Source organism: Miscanthus floridulus, chromosome 1 (assembly GCF_019320115.1).
Source record: "Miscanthus floridulus cultivar M001 chromosome 1, ASM1932011v1, whole genome shotgun sequence".
In the NCBI taxonomy this organism is placed as follows: Eukaryota; Viridiplantae; Streptophyta; class Magnoliopsida; order Poales; family Poaceae; genus Miscanthus; species Miscanthus floridulus.
In genome coordinates, this window is record NC_089580.1 from 23,475,323 (window position 1) to 23,501,361 (window position 26,039).

General features: G+C 40.7%; 1 protein-coding gene across 1 annotated transcript; it reads left to right on the forward strand.

Annotated features, from left to right (window-relative positions):
* Window positions 1–298: 298 nt before the first annotated feature.
* LOC136456022 (calcium-transporting ATPase 3, endoplasmic reticulum-type-like) lies at window positions 299–25,644 on the forward strand. Its single transcript, XM_066455810.1, has 34 exons — window positions 299–501; window positions 603–653; window positions 756–789; window positions 1,693–1,710; window positions 5,379–5,515; window positions 5,594–5,668; window positions 6,106–6,151; window positions 7,133–7,192; window positions 7,293–7,373; window positions 7,851–7,936; window positions 10,040–10,141; window positions 10,342–10,395; window positions 10,763–10,864; window positions 11,959–12,017; window positions 12,142–12,286; window positions 12,469–12,576; window positions 13,135–13,287; window positions 13,394–13,498; window positions 14,372–14,568; window positions 14,920–15,031; window positions 15,180–15,278; window positions 15,345–15,490; window positions 16,552–16,609; window positions 16,931–17,023; window positions 17,871–17,921; window positions 18,023–18,154; window positions 18,369–18,470; window positions 18,924–18,978; window positions 19,080–19,165; window positions 23,402–23,550; window positions 24,289–24,394; window positions 24,477–24,530; window positions 24,980–25,028; window positions 25,100–25,644. Exons 1-34 carry the CDS (start codon window positions 469–471, stop codon window positions 25,162–25,164), a joined length of 3,003 nt encoding a protein of 1,000 aa, XP_066311907.1. The 5' UTR covers window positions 299–468; the 3' UTR covers window positions 25,165–25,644.
* The last annotated feature ends 395 nt before the right edge of the window (window positions 25,645–26,039 follow it).

A 26,039-nucleotide genomic window follows, 5' to 3' on the forward strand; every position in this document is an offset into this window, starting at 1 on the left:
CGTCTTAGCAATAATAAAGTAAAATTCTACACATTTGGTGTACTAGTATGTTTCAGTTCGTACCCTGCTAAACTTGAGCTTTTCCGAGCGCAAGCATTGGACTCGGACGGGTTCGCTTCTCGCTTGCTTCTCACTCCACTTCTCACGTGCCACACGCTGCACCCGCGGTCGCGCCGCACCTGCTGCGTCCGCTCCGCACAAAAAGGTTAGCGAACACAGACGCGACCGACGCCACGCGTGCCGCCCCCGATCAGCAAAAAAAACCCCAGTCCCAGCCGATGGGCGGCGTTCTCCGGGATCCTGTACGGGCGTGACCGTTACCAAACACCACAGCCAAACGGCGCAGACGCGATCGCTTTGTAGTTGTAGCCGCACCTCTTCTCCCTTCTCCGGCTCGCGCGCTACCTTCCTCTCTAGCACAGCCTTCACTCCCCGGCGCCCCAGAGGCCGCGGCGGCGCCGGCCGCCCATGGAGGACGCCTACGCCAAGTCCGTCGCCGAGGTAACGAGTGCCTCCCGACTTCAATCCCGTCGTGCGTTCGTTTGACCTCCACCCCCCGCCGCCGCCGCCTCTCACGGATCTGGCCTCCCCGCTTCTCGCAGGTGCTCGAGGCGTTTGGCGTGGATCAAACCAAGGGCCTCTCTGACTCGCAGGTACTGAACTGAAGCGTTTCGCTATGTGAATTTCAGTTTGCGTACTGGTAATAATGTGGTGGGGGTGGGGTTGCGCTTATTCATTTTTGGTTCCGAACGCAGGTGGAGCAGAATGCGAGGCTATACGGCAAAAACGGTGAGGCTATTTGTCTTTTCTATATATGGTTTGGCTGGTTACAGCGTCAAACATAAAAACTTGAACATTGTCAGTATAGCAGTAGATGTACAGTGCTCGAGTAACTATGTTAATGCTTTTACCGTTTTAGTTAAGTCATATCTATTACTAAAGATGAAATGCTATGCTATGCATTGGAGTTTGGAACTGAACTGGGAGAGTGCTTTTAGTTTATACTGCATGCAGACTGTTTTTTCAGGTGAAAGAGTGTCTGTTGTTGATAAATTGCTTTTCATGAACCAGTGGACCTATGAAATTCATGCTCACCATGTTCGTCCATATGAGAGTTTGGTCGTTAATGCAAAGCAAACCAGTTATATACTCTCTTGTTTTTTGTAGAATCCGGGGCTCATCACTGTTTAGTGCTGTAGTGACTAGTGGTTAACGTCATCTAAACTCAGATAATTTCTAGATATGGAAGCTAGTTCACTGGACCTTGCTGAGGGGAGGCTATTTGTGATAAAATCACTCTACCATTTCTCACCTCACCTGATGTTTGGATAAGTTGACAGAAAAAAAGGTGGAGGTAGTGTCACAGTTCATAAGCATTAACAGTTGTGTTATATGAATCAAATAAAGCTGCTACTGTTAGGACAACATTATGAAATGCGTCAATTTTTTTTGGTCTTGGGCCATGTTTTTTATGCTGATCTAACATAACTACAGCCTTACATGCTTTTAATCTAGTTGGAGTCCCCAGCTATTTATCAGTTCAAAGTTTCAATTGGAGTGTGTTTTGGAAGTTAGCGTGTTCATGGACAATTACCTTTTGCATTGCAGCATTATTCTAAGTTTGGATTCTTACATTTTTGCTGATGACTATCTGATTTGTCTTTGTTGTTTTCATGCATGGACTATCTCCAGTGCTTCCCCAAGAAGAAAGTAAGCTATAGCACCCACTTTTGTTTTGTGTGTCTTGCAGTTGCAGTACAATACATAATACCTTTTTGAACCCACCTGACAGTTTTACTCCCAAGTCCCAGTCAGTAGTCCCATATTTTTTGTTACCATTGGAATATAATGTTAATGAGCTTCTCTACCAAGAATCCAGACGTACCATTTTCTATCATCTTTGAGAGAATGAAGTTAACTCTAATTAATTGATGTGCGCTTGTGTACTCTTTGTAGGAAGATACATCATAGCTCTACGAAGTTACTTAAACAAGTTTCTTCCTGTTATTTGTTTGTGCTGCTTGCTGTTGGGATACAACAACAACAATAGAACTTTGTTGCTGTTTTTGTATCCCCAATGCAAACAACACTGAGCAATTACATATGAAACTTATTCAGCTAATGTGGTGCTATTGCTTTTTTTCTTTGCATTCTATTTACAAATATACCTTTCATTACACGTTAGCTGCATTCTACTTACAAGTATAATTACCTTCCTGCTTTGTCATCTTTTCTCATTTGATAATCACATGCTCTTATATGTATGAGGCACATATGTTATTTCTGGGATATGCGTCTTTTATAACTTCATTTAATTAAGACAAACTTTTGAGGCCACCCTTATTTTTGTACAACAACAACAAAGCCTTTAAGTCCCAAACAAGTTGGGGTAGGCTAGAGTTGAAACCCAGCAGAAGCAATCAAGGTTCAGGCATGTGAATAGCTGTTTTCTAAGCACTCCTATCTAAGGCTAAGTCTTTGGGTATATTCCATCCTTTCAAGTCTCCTTTTATTGTCTCTACCCAAGTCAACTTCGGTCTTCCTCTGCCTCTCTTCACGTTACTACCCTGGCTTAGGATTCCACTACGCACCGGTGCCTCTGGAGGTCTCCGTTGGACATGTCCAAACCATCTCAACCGGTGTTGGACAAGCTTTTCTTCAATTGGTGCTACCCCTAATCTATCACGTATATCATCGTTTCGAACTCGATCCCTTCTTGTATGACCGTAAATCCAACACAACATACGCATTTCCGCGACACTAACCTGATGAACATGTCGTCTTTTCGTAAGCCAACATTCTGCACCATACAACATAGCAGGTCTAATCGCCGTCTTATAAAACTTGCCTTTTAGCTTCTGTGGTACCCTTTTGTCACATAGGACACTAGATGCTTGGCGTCACTTCATTCACCCTGCTTTGATTCTATAGCTAACATCTTTATCAATATCCCCATCTCTCTGTAGCATTGATCCTAAATATCGAAAGGTATCATTCTTAGGCACTACTTGACCTTCCAAACTAATATCTTCCTCCTCCCGAGTAGTAGTGCCGAAGTCACATCTCATATACTCAGTTTTAGTTCTATTGAGTCTAAAACCTTTGGACTCCAAAGTCTCCCGCCATAACTCCAGTTTCTGATTTACTCCTGTCCGACTTTCATCAACTAGCACTACATTGTCCGTGAAAAGCATACACCAAGGGATGTCCCCTTATATGTCCCTTGTGACCTCATCCATCACTAAGGCAAACAGATAAGGGTTCAAAGCTGACCCTTGATGTAGTCCTATTCTAATCGGGAAGTCATTCGTGTTTTCATCACTTGTTCGAACACTAGTCACAACATTATTCTACATGTCCTTAATGAGCCCGACGTACTTCGTTGGGAGTTTATGTTTGTCCAAAGCCCACCACATAATATTCCTTGGTATTTTATCATAAGCCTTCTCCAAGTCAATAAAAACCATGTGTAGGTCTTTCTTCTCCCTATACCGTTCCATAACTTGTCTTATTAAGAAAATAGCTTCCATGGTTGACCTTCCGGGCATGAAACCAAATTGGTTCATAGAGACCCGTGTTATTGCTCTCAAACGATGCTCGATAACTCTCTCCCATAGCTTCATAGTATGGCTCATCAACTTAATTCCCCAGTAATTAGTACAATTTTGAATATCCCCTTTATTCTTGTAGATCGGTACCAATATACTTCTTCTCCACTCGTCAGGCATCTTGTTCGATCGAAAAATATGGTTAAACAGCTTGGTTAACCATACTATAGCTATGTCCCCAAGGCATCTCCACACTTTGATTGGGATACCATCCGATCCCATCGTCTTACCTCCTTTCATCCTTTTCAACGCCTCTCTGACCTCAGATTCTTGGATTCTCCGCACAAAGCGCCTATTGGTGTCATCAAAAGAGTTATCCAACTGAAAGGTTGTGTCCGTATTATCACCATTGAACAATTTGTCAAAATACTCTTGCCATCGATGTCGGATCTCACCCCCCTTCACCAAGAGATGCTCCCTTTCATCCTTAATGCACTTAACTTAGTTGAAGTCCCTTGTCTTTCTTTCACGAACCCTAGCCATCCTATAAATGTCATTCTCTCCTTCCTTCGTACTCAAATGTTGGTAAAGATCCTCGTACGCTCTACCATTTGCCACACTTACAGCTCGCTTTGCAGTCTTCTTTGCCACCTTGTACTTCTCTATGTTGTCCACACTCCTGTCATGGTACAAACGTCTATAGCATTCTTTCTTCTCCTTAATAGCCCTTTGGACTTCCTCGTTCCACCACCAAGTATCTTTAGCCTCGCCTCCACTTCCTTTGGTTACTCCACATACCTCTGAGGCCACCTTTCGAATGTTGGTTGTCATCTTCTCCCACATGTTGTTTATGTCCTCTTCTTCCTTCCAAGAGCCCTCTTTGATACCCCTTTCCCTGAATACCTCTGACGTCTTCTCTTTCAGTTTTCACCACTTTGTTCTTTCTATCTTAGCTTGTTTATCCCTGAAGGCACACACCTGAAAACGAAAGTCTGCCACCAAAAGCTTATGTTGAGAAACAACACACTCCTCTGGTATCACCTTGCAACCCAAGCAAGCTCGTTTGTCCTTTCTTCTTGCGAGGACAAAGTCAATCTGGCTAGAGTGTTGTCCGCTACTGAAGGTCATTAGATGAGATTCTCTCTTTCTAAAGAAAGTGTTGGCTATCATCAGGTCAAAAGCTACCGCCAAGTCCAGAACTTCCTCCCCCTCCCGATTCCTACTACCATACCCAAAACCTCCATGAACTGCCTCGAAACCTGCGCTTGTAGTACCTACATGCCCATTAAGATCTCCTATAAAAAGCTTCTCACTACTAGGTACATCTCTAATCAGGTCATCTAAGTCTTCCTAGAACTGTCTCTTAGCACTCTCGTCGAGGCCTACTTGGGGGGCATACGTACTAATTACGTTCAAGACCATATCACCAATGACAAGCTTGACTAAGATAATCCTATCTCCTTGCCTTCTCACTCCCACCACACTATTCTTGAGGCTCTTATCAATCAAAACTCCTACTCCATTTCTATTCGCGACTGTCCCTGTGTACCAAAGCTTGAAACCTGTATTGTCCACCTCCTTCGTCTTCTGACCCTTCCATTTAGTCTCTTGAACGCATAATATATTTACACGCCTTCTAGTCGCGGTATCAACTAATTCTCTTAACTTACCTGTAAGCGACCCTACATTCCAACTACCCACCCTTATTTTTGTACACCCTACATTTTTTTTATTCTTTTTCTTTTTTCTGATTGTGCTTTGAACTAGCAATTTCCAATTTCATATGCGCTTTACTGTTCATATTTTTTTGATATGGAAAATCATACCCAGGTACTCCATTTTGGAAGTTAGTTCTGAAGCAGTTTGATGATTTACTCGTCAAAATATTGATAGCAGCTGCTGTGATCTCGTTCCTTTTGGCCCGAATGAATGGTGAAACTGGATTATCAGCATTTTTGGAACCTTCGGTAAATTGGATACATCCCATTGGTTGAAAATGACCTGCAGCCAACAAATGACCTGGCACTTTGATGTTTGCACTGCAGGTTATCTTTATGATACTAGCAGCAAATGCAGCTGTGGGTGTGATTACAGAAACGAATGCTGAAAAAGCTCTTGAGGTTCTCACTTCTAAACAGTTCCCCTAATGTTGTGTTTAGCTCTGAGGATATCGTTCCTGCTGTATGATTGTTTATTTCCTGGCACATGTTACAAGATAGTTTGTACAAATGAGAATGATCAATATCAGCAGAAACAGAGCTATATTAAATATAGGTGGAACTATGAGGTGGTCTAGAACCTACTTCCTTTTTTTGGCCACCTGGGTGTGTTTTTTATAGTTTTTTTGGCACTGGGAGCTATAGGCAGAACAGTTTGGTCCTAATTATTAATGTCCTATGCTTATTGCCGCATAACTGATTCTTGTATGCATGCTATATCTCAATACCACATGCTACAATTTGTTAATCACCTTTCGTAGTATTCTTTAACTCTAATTTAGCTTGCAATGGGAACTTTTTCCACCATCCATGATGACTTATTTTTACCAAATCTGTAGGAGCTTCGTGCTTATCAAGCTGATATTGCAACGGTGTTGCGCAATGGTAAGAACTAAGAAGTTTTAGCGATTGATTATTGAATTTCATTTGCTAATTCTTGTATGCTTTGTCAACACTATCTATCCACTTGGTCTCAAAATCATATTTTGATTGGATAAGTCCAGGGGCCAATTACCATATTGCTCTGCTTGTGCCATCAAAACTAAGGCCCCGTTTGATTTCAAGGGGATTTTATGGATCTGGATAAAAAAATCTCAGAATCCTAGAATCCCATCCAAACAGGCTAGATTCTATTGGATTTTAACATACAGACACAGAATCCAATGAACACACTAGACTTTTTTAATCCATATTTTTAGAATCCACCGGGATTCAAATGGCACCTAAGTTTTAAGAGTCTTGACCAACAAATGTTGTAAAACATTTGTTCCCAGAACCCAGTTTTTTCTAAACTAAACTATCAGTCATGTTATTTTTAGAGAAAAGGTTCCCACAGCATTTATGTCATCCATGTTCAGCTTATTCTTGGTCACACTTGCCAACATCAAAACACAGTGCTCTCAAGAGCAAGCACTTCACCATTGACACAACACAACTCTCGACATGCCATTCAATTGAACTTGCCTTGTAGTTGTCTCCTGCCACAGAAAAGACAGGACATATCTTCTACTTTCGTCTAATAGCTAATTTATCTCTAGTAGCAGCCTATTATTAGCCAGGAACCAAAGATATACATGCACTAGAGGATGTACCATTATCTTCGACAACAGGAGTGTAAAGTGGTAGCAACCCTCTAAAGCTAATCACTGCATATAGACTATACAGAGTATTTTCCTTTACAATCACAGTTCCAGACATAGCATCACCATCAGTCAAAACAATGCTCTGCTATACTAGCTAGTTCATACTACATAAACAACAAATGATTTGAGACAATTCTTCTAAAATCCAGTCTAAAATTATTTGTCTTGTATGTTTTGTTAGATGTTTAGCTGATTAGCACATTTATCAATGTTAATCCTGTAGGTTGCTTTTCTATACTTCCAGCAACAGAACTTGTCCCTGGAGATATAGTTGAAGTAGCAGGTACTGTCAATTGCTCATCTGATGATTTTTCTTTTAGTACTATGATTAGCATTTTCCTGATGTTGTTTGGTTGGTGCTTGCTTTCCCTTTTGTGGATAAGTTGGTTGCAAAGTTCCGGCTGACATGAGAATGGTTGAAATGTTAAGTCACCAATTGCGTGTTGATCAAGCAATTCTTACAGGTACTCCTTTTGTTTTCTTGTGCCATCCACTCATTCATCCTAAAATGAATTCTGAAGCTTTATAGTTTAATAGCATAACAATACTTGTGAATAAGGCCATTCTATTTTAGCATTCATAAAATATTCTTTCACTGTTTGGTTTTAAAAAGTAGTATCAACCATTTGCTCCGATAGACATTTTATGGTAAGATTTAGGGGAAAAATACTTTGACTAAATTACCCACCACTTTAAACATTTTTCTTGAACATTTCCAGTTTAGCAATAGCTTCATTATAAAAAAAACATGGCTATTTGCCATATGGCATAGAGTCATTAATTGATCTTCTGGAGCTCCTGGTGAGCAGGTGTAGCTGTCCCTTTTCCTTGATGAACATGTGGTTGTAGAGCAATCTGTATGAATTATAAGCTGCACAATAATATACCAGTTACTGAAAATATAGCTTTTTACTACTGTTGTGGATTTGTGGTTTGACTAGGAGAAAGCTGTTCAGTGGCAAAAGAGCTTGAGTCAACTCCAGCAATAAATGCTGTCTATCAGGACAAAACAAACATTCTCTTTTCGGTAAGCGAACCATACTAGCAGTGTCATTTAATGAGCTTAATTCAATGGAACTGGAACTTCATTATGATCATAAAATCATGCATGTAATATGATAACTAACACCACATAGAAGTTTCCAATTCTTTATCATTTAATTTATCCTGTTTGGTGAAACTCTCTTATATCTGCATGTCTTGGCCCGCTCTTCACAGTCAGTGACATATTCTGTTGTATTTCTTCTTGTTAGCATCTTCATTGGAAAATTTAGAAAGATCCATATATTATGGATAAAAGCAAACAAGTTAGATTGCCTTCGATTCATTCCCATTTATTTGATTTGTTGTTGTTGGTGGTGGTGGTGGGGGGGGGGGGGGGGGGGGGGGGGGAGTCTTTGCATGAGCATGATCGGTTCTGAACCTGTAGTGAAGCAGCAGTAGTTGAGAGACTTTATATACACAATATTAGTTTTTTGGTTTAATTTTGATCCATGCCATTATAATTGTCACGATTCTTGGTTCTACCACTACTATTCATCTTTTGGAACCATGCCATTACAATATGTAGAAAATTGGATCAATGCCACGCTGTACGTCTGGGATGCAGTTTGACTATCTTTTGGGCTATGTTATTTTCGTATGGATGAAAATACCAGTCTCACTTGCCCTCTTCTTCCTCACGCCACCCTCGCTCTCTTCTTCCTCGTGCCACCCTTGAATCTGGCCATGATCACAAAATCTCTCTCTCTCTCTCTCTCCTCATGGAGGCAGTACGATGCGGAGCGGCTGCCTCGTGGATGAGCATGTGGCCGCTAGGGACGGAGCTTATCCATATACTCTCGGCTAGTCCGGCATTTTTCCATGGACTCCTCCGTGCAGCGCCAGGCCCCCCGAACTTGATGATGTCACACACCCGCTCCCATATCCCCACCGCGTCACCGCAGTCCTTGCCGACTTGCGGAACCGCCAAGCCACACAGTGGCGGAGCTTCACCTTAAAGTCAGGAGAGGCCATTAGTGCTAATCCACATAGATTTTCAACATTTACTGCTCAATAAGCACTATTACTCTTAAGAAACAATCAAAATCAGGGGTGGCCATGGCCCCCTTTGGTCTCAATGATCCTCCGCCACTGAAGCCACTGTTAAAGTTAACATTGGAGGTGGGTGTGGCCCCTTGCGCACAACTAGATTGGACGAGCTTCGAGCAGCAGCCAATGAAGCCTTGCTTGCACCACACACCGACCTTGCTGCACTACCCCTGCTCCTGTGCTCGCCGGCTCCGGAGCCTAGTGTCCACGCTTGATGGCCAGCGGTCCCGCGCGTTGCGCTGTCCCGCTTTCTGGCCTCACTGTGTGTCGGGTCTGGAGCCTTGCCGTGCCCACACTCGCCGGTCACCGGCCCATGCTCTACGCCACCTTGCTTGCTGACCTCACTGCCACCATATGCCAGCCTCGCTGCGCCGCTGGCTCCGTAGCTTTGCTGAGCTGTGCCTGCACGTCAACCTGGTGCCGCCCCACACGTCACGCTCCCACTTGCTGGTTCTGCTGTTTCGACTGCGCACGAGTTGAAGCCCAGAGCTGGAGGCATCTTCGAGGGGCTGTTTGCCTTCTTCATCGTGCGAGAGGAGGCGGTGGAGGTGGCACGGGTTATCCCGAGCTCCGGCAGCTGGAGGCTGGACATGGGAGGAGGGACAGGAGGCAGACACTGATCATGAGAGGAGGAGCAGGTAGTGGGGGCTCAGGTGGTAGTGAGGGGGTGACACATGGGGTCGCACGTCAGTGAGTGGAGGAAGATGGGAGTAGCAGAGGCATTTTGGTCCATATGAGACTATAATTGCTTGTAATGGGCCCAACATTGCCCTAAACTTATAAAGTGGCATATTTCAGGTACATGAAATCTTGTGGTGGCATGATTCCATATAGATTAATAATAATGGTAGAACTCAGAAACATGACGATTGTGACGGCATAGATCAAATTAACCCTAGTTTTTTCTTGAGTTCCTGGTACTTGTGCTGAAATGATCTTTGAATATGCACATTCTAAAACACCTATATTATCTTTTTACTCTTCCAACTTTTGTTGCCTCCTCTGAGAAGTCTATGTTTGTGCTGTTGTTGTTTCCCAGGGAACTGTTGTTGTAGCTGGTAGAGCAAGAGCAATCGTTATTGGGGTTGGTTCTAATACTGCAATGGGAAGTATACGTGATGCTATGCTAAGAACAGAGGATGTAAGTACTTGAGCACTTATATTTCTTATCATTTACACCTTCAGTGAGAATTGAACTATGCGATTTAACTTCATTCTAACTTTACCTCTCTTTTATGTTGCAACTAGTATGCCTATTTGTACTTTGATTAATTGTAGCCTAACCCCCTGATTTATATAATGATTATTCTGCTCACAGTTAAAATTCTCACAATATTACAGGAAGCAACACCTTTGAAGAAAAAGCTTGATGAATTTGGCACTTTTTTGGCAAAGGTGATCATGGTCCTTTTAACAAGTTGTGAGTTATTGTTTTTTCCTTCCAAAACTAAGAAATACTATGGCATTGAAATTTAGCACTGAAGTGATCATTGAAACATTTTATGTATCAACTATCGAGAGACTGATGACATTATACAATCCGAGCAGCATTAGTTTAATATTCTTTCCTGGATCTTAATGTTTGACTTATCATTAGAAGCTGCAGTGTCATTACACAATCATATTGTTGATAAATATTATAGTGTCACAGAGAGAAATGAAATATTTATTCTGTTGAACGTGGGCCCCTGCATTTATTCCAGACAAATTGTGCAGTTCAAATGCCTTTTCAAGCTTCTCCATAATACAATGTTATTTTCAGGTGATAGCAGGGATCTGCATACTTGTTTGGGTTGTGAATATTGGACATTTTCGTGACCCTTCTCATGGTGGCTTTGTTAGGGGTGCCATCCACTATTTTAAGGTATGCTGTTGCACCTATGTTTCAACTCACATTTCTGTAACATTCGATCGGTGTAATATCTTATTTATTAGGTTGAACACTTGAAGTTATGCTATAAAAGTGTGTGTATGTGTGTGTCTGCTGCCAGGATACATTATTTGACCATGTTGATCCATTCTTTGGGAATTGGGACCACATTTGCAGTCTAGTTGGTTGCATTGTCTAACTTGACTATAGTTCTCTTCCATGAAAGACAGCTGTTTAGATTCTATAATTCTTTTCACAAATGGACTGAGTTTTCTTGTGTTGTTTGTTCATATTTATTATGTGTTTCTTTTCATTATAATGTTCTCTGGTGGCATGCATAGTGACTTTTTTAGGTAAAAACTCACTCTGACAAACCTTAGCTCTTGAAGTTGGGGTTGACAGGCCTTAGTATATATTAGTGATTGCAAGATGTGTGCAGTATGCCAACTTTTCCTGAGTTACACTGGTTAGACCATTGAAGTCTGGGGGTTGATGAAACCCCTGTCACCAGTCCAGGTTCGAAGGCTGGCACAGACTTCTTAAGGGCATAATCAGGGAGATGCCTCTCCCCCCTGGTCGGGTCTAAGATGTGTGGGTATGGTTTTATTATAAGATAATTACATTTTGGTACTTGGTAGTGCCTCCAGCTGTGAGGACGCCCAACTGCCCGCAAACCTGGGTACTCTTAAGATTGTGTGAGTACCTCCCAAAAGGGTTTGGTTCTCCCCTCTTAATAAATCCTGGAGGATGTCTTCTCATCATGTTTCTTTGTTTGTTTTTTACTTCATTGTGTAGGTACAACTTATGCTTCTCCAGTTTATTACCAAGTCAACTGACCCTGTCAAAAATCTTCTTCACACCTTTATATTTTTGTGACCATTAAATGCACTACATGTTATGCATCTTCAACAACTTATCACCAGAGTTGCTAATAAATAATTCATCACTATAGTACACCATTTTAGTTGATTTTGTAAATTACTGCCGCAACTGTGGGTGTATGGTTATGTGACTCATCCTTACTCATTTGCATTTTGCTCCTAATATTGTTTCTCAAAGCACGTACTCTGTTGTTTTTCGTTTGATAGGTAGCTGTTGCTCTTGCTGTCGCGGCTATTCCAGAAGGTCTCCCAGCTGTGGTAACAACGTGAGTTTCCTGTGAAACAATTTCTCGGTTGTCCCAAGATCATGTTTGCTTACATGTGGTGTTGTACTCTATTCCATTCCACATTGAAATAAACCTCATAAATCATTTGTTTGTTTTCTTCTAGGTGCTTAGCTCTTGGTACCAAGAGAATGGCTCGCTTGAATGCCATAGTTAGGTCACTTCCCTCTGTAGAGACATTAGGATGCACAACAGTTATTTGCAGTGACAAAACTGGTACTCTTACAACAAACATGATGTCTGTGTCAAAGGTGATGTGTTTCTCTTTTATTTAGCCGTTTCCATTATGTTATCCTTGTTGCATATACAGGTTCTCAGTATGATATGTAGCTGAAATACAACAGGATCTTTTAATTAAAATTTATTTTCATGGCAGGTTGATATATTCAAATTTATCGCATGGCTTAAAATGTTTTTTTTTTTAACATCACAGGTGTGCGTTGTGCGGTCTGTGCACCAGAGACCAATGACTGATGAGTACTCCATTAGTGGAACAACATTTGCTCCTGATGGATTTATTTATGATGCTGGCGGGTTGCAGGTAAATACCATATTCTTTAGGTTCCAACAATTTCTGGGATTTCTATAGTGCAAAAAATCTCAAAACCTGCATTATTGAATATAAGTTATGTTCTCTTCAATTTAGGGAGAGAAAAATGCTTGCATTTTATAGAAGGTAACGCCTAGCACCTGAAATGGCCCATCACACCCCTCCTGGAGATTTTAGCAGTTTGTTCAGAGAAGTCCAGTTTCATCAAGGAATGATTTTCATTAGGGAAACAGAACAGAGTATGATTGGTAGTGTATTTCATGCTGACAATTGACAAAGCCTTCTACCCGACTACTTGCCAGTGCGAGACGCTGAGTTTAGTACAAAGCTTTTTCTCAATCCGTAAACTTTACTTTCTCAGCACAGAGCAGATGGACTGATTCCATTACATGCCCTTTTGGATGTGTACTTGATTTTTTTGGACAGTATGTGAAACACTCCCGCGCTATCGCCATTTGTTACACCACCTATGTTATTACACATGTATAGTTGCAAGTCTCTTTTGGATTTAGGGTTTTAGAACTAATTAAAGACTTTCATCTGTTGCAGTTAGAGTTTCCCCCTCAATCGCCATGTCTCCTCCATCTTGCTATGTGTTCAGCTCTTTGCAACGAGTCCACTCTACAATACAATCCTGATAAAAAATCTTATGAAAAAATTGGAGAGTCCACTGAAGTTGCTCTGCGTGTGCTGGTGGAGAAGGTCAGTTACTGCATATAGATAAACATCTGTGCACTTTTGCTTTCACGGGATTTATGAACTTGATTTAAATTTTAATTTTAATGTTCATTTTGTACATTACTCTTAGGTTGGTCTTCCTGGTTTTGACTCAATGCCTTCAGCCCTCAACATGCTAACTAAGCACGAGCGTGCATCATACTGCAACCGTTATTGGGAAAATCAATTTAGAAAGGTTATTACCCTCATCTTGTTTGAATTGCTATATTTTTTTTGTTCTTTTCTCGAACACACAGGAGAGCTGCGTATCTTTATATTAAGAAGAAAAAAATTGCTATATTTCTTCTGTACTACAAACTTGCTGTATCTGTGATTCCCTTAAAGATCATCATTGTATTTTCCTATGGGAATATCTTTTGACCATGAACTAATTCTTTCTAGTATATTTAAAAAGTCAGAAAATGTCTCCTTTAGTAAATAGGCAAAATGAAACAAGTTTTGAATGACTTTCTAGTCAGATCGCTATAACTTCATGGTTTTCAAATGCTGCCTGAGAACTTCAGGTTTGATGAATACATTTGGCATCTTAATTGCTCGTCACTCTGCACCTTGGTCACTAGTCCCTACCAAGCAAGCACAGTTCCTCAAATACATAGACAACTGATGGGATTAGTACAGTAGACCATATGGTGTTACTGACACTGCTCTCATTGTTCATTGTTGTCAAATGCTTTATTATTTTCCACATTATGTCTAATCAACCTTTGTCAGGTAAGTGGTAACGGTACTATTTAGATCCTCACTCAGGAATATGGCTGATACTGTATGCAAGGGCCTCTAAAGTCCCAGCAGCGTCAACAGTTGTTCCTCCCATATTCTGGAAGGTTTCAACTGTATCTGCATAAACGTTATCTTGATCTACTCATCCTGTTAACCTTTTATGTAAACTAGTGTAGACATGTGGTTGAAATATTCCATGTTGACAAGTTCATGATCACTTGAATGAGGCTATCTTTTTTTTATACATATAATCAGCCTCTTTTCTTTATATTCGATTTCTTTATATTCATATTTTCAAAATTCATTCTCTATTTTCTGATTTTTTCAGATATCCGTTCTAGAGTTCTCCCGAGACCGCAAAATGATGAGCGTCCTCTGCAGTAGAAAACACCAGGAAATTATGTTTTCAAAAGGTGCACCTGAAAGTATAATGGCCAAATGCACACATATATTGTGCAATGATGATGGTTCTTCAGTACCACTGACTATGGACATTCGTAACGAGTTGGAAGCTAGATTTCAAAGGTTAGCCTTTTTCATATGTTATCTGTCTTAAGGCATGCTTTTATGGAATCTTACTATAATAGTATAATATTAAAATATCCAGCTCATATCAGTGTAGTTAGTTTCTTTTTAATAATAATGATACGCAGCTCTCTTGCATGTTCGCGAAAACAAAATATCAACGTAGGTAGTAATACTTCTGACACATTGGCAAGGGACCTTGATTATTTTCTCCTTCGGTTAAACTTGCTGTTTTGATTGATTGTTCTGTTTTCATGCACTTGTAAACTTTGTTTAGATTGAATACTTTAAAAACATATATTATAGTTTTAGGCTATAGTATAAATATGCTAAATGCTCTCGAAACTCTAGTTTTGCAGGGAAAGACACACTAAGGTGCTTAGCATTAGCATTAAAACGGATGCCAGCTGGTCAACAAAGTATTTCTTATGGTGATGAGGCCAACCTCACATTTATAGGATTGGTATGGTTTATCATTCTCCTGCTTCTTCCTCTCTTCCTTTGTTTTCTGTTACATTTTCTTCTTGTTGTAATGTGGTTTGCCTTTTGTTTCTGTTGCGTATGATAATGATTTAGCCATTGATGAAACCATTCTTTTGGTACTTGTTAAGGTTGGAATGCTTGATCCACCAAGAGAAGAAGTTTGGGATGCTATCCACTCTTGTATGTCTGCGGGGATCCGTGTTATAGTTGTTACTGGGGATAACAAGGTTGGTGAAATCTAGGCTTTTGAGTACTTTTGCTACTGGTGAGAAAATTAATACGCGCTCTTTTAGTCTACAGCAGAATCTCTGTGTCGGCAAATTGGTGCTTTTGAGCACTTGAATGACTTTGCAGGGTATTCCTATACAGCATCAGAATTTGAAGGATTGCCTCCTTTGGAAAGGACAAATGCATTACAAAGGATGGTTCTGTTTTCAAGGTAATTTCTTATCATTGTCTTCTAGATAAGTCAGGTCAGCTATTCCTTTGAAAGGTCTTGAGTTGTGAAGCTAAAAGGACAATGTAGAACGTCAGGAATTATTTTGGTGGATGAAAAATGCTTTTGGACACATTGCTCCAGATCATTGCTTAGCTTTTGACTGAGTTTGAATTTTGAAAGCTATAAAAGCTGAGTGCAGGCCTGGTGCAGTGGTGAGAGCTGTCTCACTGAGTCACTAGGTCGTGGGTTCGAAGCAGCCTCTCCGCAGATTTGCGGGGGGAAGGCTTGCCTCGGTTTTTCCCTTCCCCAGACCCCACTCATGTGGGAGCCTCCAGCACTGGGTCTGCTCTTTTATAAAAGCTGAGTGCACAATAACATAAGGGTCTTGCTATTTTACCAAACCAGAGCAGTCATGATGGCCAAATTCTTATGTAATCTGGCGCTTGCTGATTGCACATGCATTAGACAAGGGGATGTGTAAATGGTGAAAGATTAGCTATGACCACACAAGAGAATAATCTAAAACAAAAATAATAGTGACCTGGTGTCTACAAGGTATGAAATAGATCGGGTTTCTCTTGTTGCTTGTTAGTGATCATATGCCTATGGTACTTCTTGTTTCAAGGAATGAGAACATAGTGTAATTGAAAAATTTCTGGTTAAAAATGGGAACAAGAAGGCTACTTGTACTGTGCATTATAGTTTGCTTACCATTGTCCAGGCTGTGAGAAAATAAATTATTTTTAATTCAGAATTTCATAATGTTCGAGTGAAGAGGATTTTGTTTCTCAATTTCGACTTCCTAAGGAAAAGATTTTCAATTCTTACTTTGCTGCCCACCATAACATGTCAGAACCGCCTTTGAATATGAAAAATTAGACCTAGCAGCAGCCTCAACACTGGGTTGGATTTGGTTGTTTCTGCACATTAACGACATGGGGCAGTTACTCATAATTGATGTTAAGCTTTGTTTTAAAATAATGTAAATATGATATCACATAGTGATGTTCTCAGTTCTTTACTTTCAACACTAACCTGATAATTTATACTGGATGGTGCAGAGTGGAACCTTCCCATAAGAAGATGCTTGTTGAAGCCTTGCAAACACACAATGAAGTGGTAAGCTAACATTTATATACGATACCTATCATCAAACCACCCCGTCGTTCTTCTTTAGTCATCAATGATGGGATCGCAGCATTGTACCTAACAAAAATCGGTGGCTTGTATTTCTTTAAGGACACTTCTGTCATTAGGGTTTCTATTAATTATTGCATAGGTCTTTTTATGTAGCTCAGACACTGTTTCTTATTTATCATTATAATTGATATATGCCAAATTTACTTTAATGGCCAATTAATTTATCGCAGTAACGACATGGCAAACTGCAACCATTATCCGTTTCCATATACTAAATTGTATTTCATTTTCATGTGCAAGGTTGCTATGACTGGAGATGGTGTCAATGATGCACCTGCACTCAAGAAAGCAGATATAGGAATAGCAATGGGATCAGGAACTGCAGTTGCAAAGGTATCAATAAGAAGTAAAATAAGCACCCCTCCCTCCTAACCCCCCCCCCCCACCCCCCACCCCCTCTTGGTGTAAAACTGGCTCCTAAGTCGCTAACATGACTAGTATGACTCAGACACACAAAAAAATCGGGCCATTTTCTCTAGCCAACTTAATTAGAAATCGACCTCGAGGAGCTGCGCTGCCTTCAAGGGCGCCTGACATACATCAGGTGATTCATAGCGCAATTTTGCAGGAAGAATCCAACCTTTTACAAGAGTCACCAAAAATACATTCCATTCTTTTGGGGATGAAAACTGCCAGTAAGACCCAGATGGCATAAAAAACTGCCTCCTCAACCAGCCAGTCCTGACTGTGCCGACTCCAGGAAGGAGCTTGTACAGTAGACTACAGCTTTGGATGAATCTCTTGGGGTATTGGCACAAAGAGAATGGTCTCTACCTCAGTCGTGTGCTCGTAGGAGCCGAGCCTGTATACTCTCCTGTCGAAAGATATTTGCACCAGCTAATGAAAACATTTTTGTATTTATTCAAATTGGGATGAATGTTTTGCTGAGTCTATCTAAATAGCCTTTGTGCTGTGTCTCTCAGCAAATGGCAACTGAGTGAAGCTCCATATAATCTGTTAGCGTAAATAGGAATAGTACGACATTGTGTACCCACGTGAGGTGTTAGTCCTATATACCCTATATAATCAGCCCATGAGGCCCAATGCAATACATCTAATATTCCACCAATTATATACTCCTTCATAATCAATCTTGCCCTTTCTTAGATAACCAATTATTCATAACGATTGTTTCATGCATTTAATCACTGAATGCACTTGTAATGTTTCTCTATCTCAGAGTGCTTCAGACATGGTTTTGGCGGATGACAACTTTGCCACGATTGTTGCAGTAAGATTATTTTTCATTGCATGATATACAAATAATGAGAACAATCAGCTATTATTTCAGTTGATGATTTATCCGAATCCTATTCTACAATTTGTTCATAGGCTGTTGCGGAGGGAAGGGCCATATATAATAACACGAAGCAGTTTATCCGGTACATGATTTCATCAAATATTGGGGAGGTGGTTTGTATTTTTGTGGCGGCAGTGCTTGGGATGCCTGACACACTTGTACCTGTGAGTGTATACTTGTATCTCTTATTTTTTGTTTACAAACTATTGTGATAATGATCTTCATAAATGTTGTATGCCACATTTTTATCATGTGCCAGAGTTTTTTCCCCCTTGTGCTTATGTTGACCCGCTCCACCATACATTTTTGGTTGTGATTTTTTCTTCTTTTTATTTATGGATGTAAATTATGCTTACCCTTTTCATCATTGCTTTGCAGGTCCAGCTACTCTGGGTGAACCTTGTTACTGATGGATTGCCTGCAACTGCAATTGGTTTCAATAAGCCTGATGGCAACATCATGACAGTCAAGCCTCGGAAGGTAATAAACAACTAAAAATTTGGTTGTGCACCTGACTATCGGAGTATCAATAGCTATCTATGATTTCATGCTGGTAACTTTTGCTTAAACTTTTGTCGAAACTATGTGTTAATGCATGTTTTATTGGTACTCAATTAGTCAAGTGAGCTGCAGTATAACAGACTTGTTGAGCCTTATTATTTGCACTTGAAATTCTTTGGCTACAAGAATACTGCTAAAATAGCAATCTGTGGGATGTTGCATTAAGCAAACTCCTTGTATCCATGAGACCGTAGATTTGCTAATCACTTGCTTTTGATGACTACATATCAAACTAGATGATTGCCACATGCATGAGTTTATATTAATGACTAGGAATTGCTAGACAAGTGATTTCAAGTAAAATGCTATGGTTTAAATTTTCTAATTGCTATCTCAGATATTAAACAATGCTCCTTTTCTGTTGCATCCCAGGTTAATGAAGCTGTGGTTAGTGGATGGCTCTTTTTCCGTTATTTGGTCATTGGAGGTTCATTTCTTCAATCTACTTATTATTTGATTATTCCTACTGATAAGTGCAGTGGTTTTTGACCCATGTTTGTTTGTTGTCTTCTGTTTTTGCTAATGCAGCTTATGTTGGTCTTGCTACTATAGCGGGTTTTGTTTGGTGGTTCGTTTATTCTGAGAATGGTCCTAGATTACCATATTCTGAATTGGTAAGTTGAGAATTTGGAATTGTTTTCCTTTTTTCCATTGGTACCTTTGTGTATTTACTGGAACTATTGTTCCATGACCTGCTGGGAGTGTTATCCTCAACAATCCAACAAAAGTTTATTCTTCAACATGGTAGTCATGTAGTGCCATGCCAAGTATCCCCTCCATTACAAATTATAAGTCGCTTTGGTTTTTCTAGTTCATGGCTTTTAATATGCACCTAGTCTACATAGCAAAAGCCATGAATCTAAAAAAGCCAAAAACGACTTATAATTTGGATTGGGGGAGGGAGTATTAATTTCGCATGACAATCTGTGTCTGCTGTTTGTGCACTACTTTTCTCATTGACAATTTGACAGAATATTGTGCAACTATGTCTGAGTGAGTGGAATGTAGTTGTTTCTTTATCTACAGGACAACGATAGGGGAGAGCTCTACTATAAAACTTACAACAACAACATAGCCTTTCAGTCCCAAGCAAGTTGGGGTAGGCTAGAGTTGAAACCCACGAAGAGCCCTAAGTCACGGTTCAGGCACTTCAATAGCTGCTTCCCAAGTACTCCTATTCAAACATAGATCTCTAGGTATATCCTAAGCTTTCAAGTATCTTTTTATTGCCTCCTTCTATGTCAATTTCGGTCTTCCTCTACCTCTCCTCGTATTATTAGCTTAGCTTAGGACTCCACAATGCAACTGGTGCCTCTGGAGGTCTCATTTGGACATGGCCAAACCACCTCAACCGATATTGGACAAACTTTTCTTCAATTGGTGCTACCTCTAGGCGATCACGTATATCATCGTTCTGAACTCGGTCCTTGTGTGACCGCAAATCCATCGCAACATACGCATTTCTGCAACAATCAGTTGTTGAAAATGTCGAATCTTTGTAGGCCAACATTCTGCTCCATACAACATAGCCAGTCTAATCGTCGTTCTATAGAACTTGCCTTTTAGCTTTTGTGGTACCCTCTTGTCACAGAGAATGCCAGAAGCTTGTCGCTACTTGATCCACCCTGCTTTGATTCTATGGCTAACGTCCGCATCAATATCTCCATCCCTCTGTAGCATCGATCCCAGATACCGAAAGGTATCCTTCTTAGGCACTACTTGACCTTCGAAACTCACATCTCCCTCCTCCTGTACAACTCCGCCAAAGTCGCATCTCATGTATTCAGTTTTAGTTCTACTCAATCTAAAACCTTTAGACTCAAGGGTCTGTCACTATAACTCTAGTTTCCTATTTACTCCCGCCTAGCTTTCGTCCACTAACACTACATCATCAGTGAACAACATACACCAAGGGATATCCCCTTGTATGTTCCTGGTAACCTCATCCATTACCAAGGCAAAGAGATATGGGCTTAAGGCTGACCCTTGATGAAGTCCAATTTTAATCGGGAAGTAATTTGTGTTACCATCGTTTGTTCGAACACTAGTCACAACATTGTTGTACATGTCCTTGATGAGGGTCACGTACTTTGATGGGACTTTATGTTTGTTCAAAGACCACCACATAACATTTCTTGGTATCTTGTCATAAGCCTTCTCCAAGGCAATGAAAACCAAGTGGAGGTCCTTCTTCTGCTCTCTAAACCGCTCTATAACCTGTCCTATTAAGAAGATTGCTTCTGTGGTTGCCTTCCGGGCATGAAACCAAATTGGTTTGTTGATATCTGCGTCGTTCATCGCAAACGCTCGATGACTCTCTCCCATAACTTCATAGTGTGGCTCGTCAACTTAATTCCCCGATAATTAGTATAACTTTGGATATCTCCCTTGTTCTTGTAGATTGGTACCAATATGTTTCTTCTCCACTCCTCAGGCATCTTGTTCGATCGAAAGATATTGTTGAACATCTTGGTTAGCCATATTGTAGCTATATCCCCGATACATCTCCACACCTTGATTGTGATACCATCAGGGCCCATCGCTTTGCCCTCTTTTATCCTTTTCAAGGCTTCTCTGACCTCCGATTCTTGAATCCTCCGCATAAAGCGCCTGTTAGTGTCATCAAACGAGTCGTCCAGCTGAACGGTGGTGTTCTCGTTCTCACCATTGAACAATTTATCAAAATACTATTGCCATCTATGTCTGATCTCATCCTCCTTCACCAAGAGCTGCTCCCTCTCATCCTTTATGCACTTGACTTGGTTGAAGTCCCTTATCTTCCTATCGCAAGCCCTAGCCATCCTATAAATGTTGTTCCCTCCTTCCTTCGTACTCAAACGTCGGTAAAGATCCTCATAGGGCCTTTGCCTCACTCACCGCTCGTTTTGCTGTCTTCTTTGCCACCTTGTACTTCTCTATGTTGTTTGCACACCTGTCATGATACAAGCGCTTATAGCACTACTTTTCCTTAATAGCCTTTGGCACATCTTCATTCCACCACCAAGTGTCTTTCGAGTCGCATCCGCTCCCTTTGGTCACTCCAAGCACCTCTAAAGCAACCTTCCGAACGCATGTTGCCATCTTCTCCCATATGCTGTTTGCATCGCCTTCATCATTCCAAGGGCCCACTTCAATGACCTTTTCCTTAAAGACCTTTGATGCCTCCCCTTCTAATTTCCACCACTTTGTTCTAGCAACCCTAGCTTGTTTGATCCCATGAGCTTGCACCAGAAAGTAGAAGTCAGCCACCACCAACTTGTGTTGAGCGGAAGTCAGCCACCACCAGCTTGTGTTGAGCGACCACACATTCTTCAGGTATCACCTTACAGTGCACACATGTTCGTTTATCCCTTCTTCTTGTAAGGACAAAGTCGATTTGACTAGAGTACTGGCCGCTACTAAATGTCACTAAATGGGACTCTCTTACGAAAGAAAGTGTTAGCTATCATCAGATCAAAAGCTATGACAAAGTCTAAGACTTCCTCTTCCTCCTGGTTCCTACTACCATATCCAAAACCCCCATGAACCGCCTCGAAACCTGCACTTGATGTACCTACATGGTCATTAAGATCACCTCCTATAAAGAGCTTCTCGCTACTAGGGACAGCTCTAACCAAGCAATCTAAGTCTTCCCAGAAAAGCCGCTTAGCACTCTCATCATGGCCTACTTGGGGAGCATACGCACTAATTAGTAATTACATTTAAGATCATATCACTAATGACAAGTTTAACTAAGATGATCCTATCCCCTTGCCTTCTCACCTCCACCACACCATCCTTGAGGCTCTTATCAATCAAAAACTCCTACTCCATTTTTATTTGAAGTTATCCCTGTGTAGTAGAGCTTGAAGCCGGTATTGTCCACCTCCTTCGCCTTCTGCCCCTTCCATTTAGTCTCTTGGATGCATAAGATATTTACACGCCTCCTGACTGCTGTGTTCACTAACTCTCTTAACTTACCTGTAAGGGACCCTACATTCCAGCTACCTAAACGGATCCTAGTTGGCTCGACTAGCTTCCTTACCCTTCGCACCCGCCGAAGTAGGTGTGAAGACCCTTGCTCATTTTGCACCACACCCGGGTGCCGATGTGGCGTGCCACTAAGGATGCGACGGCCCGATCCTTGCTCACTTGACACCGTGTCCAGATCGCGACACGGCGCGTCACGGGGGTGACGACCCGGCCCTTGCTCATTTAACACCATACGCGGGTTCCGACATGGCGCGTCGCTAAGAGGGTTACGGCCCAACGGGTACTATAAAACTTGATATGGAAAAATTTTCTTGTTACAATAGAAACTTTGTAGTGTGCGAGTCACTAATATTGATAGCTCCAAACTATTTTATTGGAGTCAATTGAGCAATCAGCACCTTGGAAAATGAGTTTTCATGGTCTATTAATAAGCATATATGAGATTATGAGAGCAAAGGTAGAGTCTGATTCATGATTGGATCATAAACATAGCCCTGTGATGAGCTTATAAAAAATAAAATCCCGGGCTTTGGGATCGTATAGGCTATGATGTCTCAGTTGATGGTTGTTTAGCGAATTGGCTTTACCCAGGTATCTTATTTTAAAATAAAAGAAATTACTCACAAGGGAAATCCCAGTTAACAACTGGGATAGGCTCACACTGGAACAGTACCACAGAACGACAGTTAATTTGCATGGTTTCATAGGTCAATTATGATTCAGTCTAGACTGATGTTGGTTGATCTTTGTATGTATCATTTGCTCTACATGGTTGCTAAATGAGTTTATGGTCTAGTTTATATTTCTGATGATTCTTCTAGGACCCTAATATACATTACTTATTCTATACACTCCAAACTTTTCTTTTACCCTTGCAGGTCAATTTTGATTCATGTTCTACAAGGCAAACTTCATATTCTTGCAGTATATTTGAGGATCGTCATCCATCAACTGTTTCAATGACTGTGCTTGTTGTTGTCGAGATGTTTAATGCCTTGAATAACCTAAGTGAAAACCAATCTCTGCTGTAAGAGCTCTTTGTTCTTCATTACTGGCACTATGTTCTATGGTTTCTATTATTGGTGTAACCTGTAAGGCTGTAGAACGTGCTGCTTGCAGTAACAAATATGTTGATGCTTTGGGCACTGAAAGCTTCCAAAATGCCACTATGGCAACTAATTTATGTGGTGTTATATTTAAACCGGCAATACCATACTATTACAGTAGTACCATTTTAGGGGGACAATATATTCATTATAAAATAGTAAATATATTAATACCAAAAATTTGAAGATCCTGAAATGTCACCTGGGTTTGGCTGTAGCGTAAGAGATTGCCACCTTGCATCCATTATTTGTGTTTTTGCATTGTTCATCTTGTCTTTTTTTTTCTCGAACACGCTCATCTTGTCTTGTCTTGTCTTTTCACTTGTGAAAGATTCATATGTATCCAATCTAAGGTATTCGCACAACCATTGTCCTCGAATACTATGTTTTCTACATCGCCCATGAACACTGAAACGTAGGAATTGCCATTTTATCTTCACACAGAACCAAAAAAATGTACCTCACTTTTTGAGATTTGAATTATGATATTGGAAGCAGACATTCTTCAAAAACTAGATTTTTATGTCCTGTGGTGCATGGCCTTCTGCTTGTTTTGTCTTGGCCCTCCCATTCTGTGAGCTTGAGAATAACAGGTGTCTCTGAAAAGGCTGTGGCATGTGCGAAAATACCTCTGTACTAATGTAGCTTCACTCATGCAGTGTCATTCATCCATGGAGTAACCTGTGGCTTGTTGGGTCCATTATTCTGACAATGCTTCTTCATGTAGCAGTCCTGTACATTGAACCACTATCAGCCCTTTTCTCCGTAAGTAATCTTTCTTTGTTCTTCAGTGGTCCTTTGATCTTATTTATGTTAAAAATAAATCGAATAAACTCTATTTATGCAGGTCTCTCCGTTGTCGTGGATTGAATGGAAAATTGTTCTTTATCTATCCTTCCCTGTTAGTACTCTCTCAACCTTGACTTGTTATGCCATTAATTGTGGTGATACTCCCTCTGGTCAAAAATACTTGTCACATTTGACTTTGGACGGTCTTCAATGTGTATCTTTTTACCAGTAATTTCTTCTAGATTTTATTCTTAAAATCCTTTTTTTATGAGATGTTGCAAGTAAATTTGAATGCAAATGCACACATATAACTTACATGGTTCCAAACTAAATAATTTAAAAGTTATTGATGTTTGTAGTTTTTATGGTTTGACCAAATGTTGTCCTGAATGACATGTTTCTGTGACCAGAGGGAGTATGTGTTTTGCTTATATCATTGTTTTATGACATGGCCATTTTTTGCGTTCTTGTATCTTTTCCTCTTAACATCATTCTGGATCTTCCAAAACAAATATTTTCTCCAATTAACTATTTGGCAGACTAATTTCATCTAATTGTTAGGTAATTTTGATTGATGAGGTGTTGAAATTCTTCTCGAGAAGCCCACGAGGTATGTTCCCTATACAAATACTACAGCGGCTGCTGTTTTAGACAGCAGAATCTGAGTTTGCTTGTTTGCAGGTCGAAGGTTCCCTTTAAGGTTGTGGAGACGTGAGATACTTCCAAAAGAGTCAAGAGACAATTGATTTTAGGCTTCAGCATATGAGATGCATACAATACACAGCGAAAAGCTTGTCTTCTGTTTAGTATTGAGACTGATTTTTGGCAAATGTTCATGGATGAAGATGACATTGTACAAATCTTTCTGTGGGTGATATCTACAATAATTGATGGCAGAGCATCTTCGAGAATGAGTTCTCGACTATACAATTCATTGGGGGTCTCAGTCTCAGAATGCTAGTTTTGGTGAGAAAACATAGAGCAGCTTCGAGAACCTTTTCTCACTAGTTATAGACGGCGCTACACTTGTACCAGATGCTTGCAAATGAATGAGTTCATGTAACACCCCCTCCCTCTCAACCAAGGGAGTTACTGTATACATCAGGTTCTGTCAAATTATCTGGGTGACAGACACCGTTCTGGTATTACTGTCATTATACACTGCAAAAGTTTTGCACCTTGATATTGTTGGAAATACCTGTTTGGCTAATATTTACAGCTGCTGCCGCTGCAGGCTGTGGATGTTCTTGCTGTGTGCTTTCCCTGTACATTACAAGCAGCCGGCAACGGCTGTAAATACCAGTGGAACGGGCTGAACTTACTCCCTCCATTCTAAATTACAGTACAAGTTATTTTGGCTTTTTTAAGACAACAAATTTTGCTATGTACTTAGACATAGCATCTAGAAAAGCCAAAATAATTTATAATTTGGAATTGAGGGAATAATTAGCAACTGCTACTGACAGAGACGCCTATCCGCGAGGAGCGTGTTGTTCCACTAGCTCGTCATTGACCTCAACCGGGCCACCGGGGCCAGAGTATCTCCTTGTTAGAGTGGTGGGCTGGCGGGCCAGCGGATCTCCTCGTTAGAGTGGTGGGCTTTCATTTTCTTTTTTTGAAT

Bases quoted from the DNA above. Each gene is read 5' to 3' on its own strand.
- LOC136456022 (XM_066455810.1), top strand. From the start codon at position 469: ATGGAGGACGCCTACGCCAAGTCCGTCGCCGAG. The intron at 12,018-12,141 runs GTGAGTTTCCTG...GTTTTCTTCTAG, and splicing joins CTCCCAGCTGTGGTAACAAC to GTGCTTAGCTCTTGGTACCA. The intron at 24,395-24,476 runs GTAAGTAATCTT...CTATTTATGCAG, and splicing joins CACTATCAGCCCTTTTCTCC to GTCTCTCCGTTGTCGTGGAT.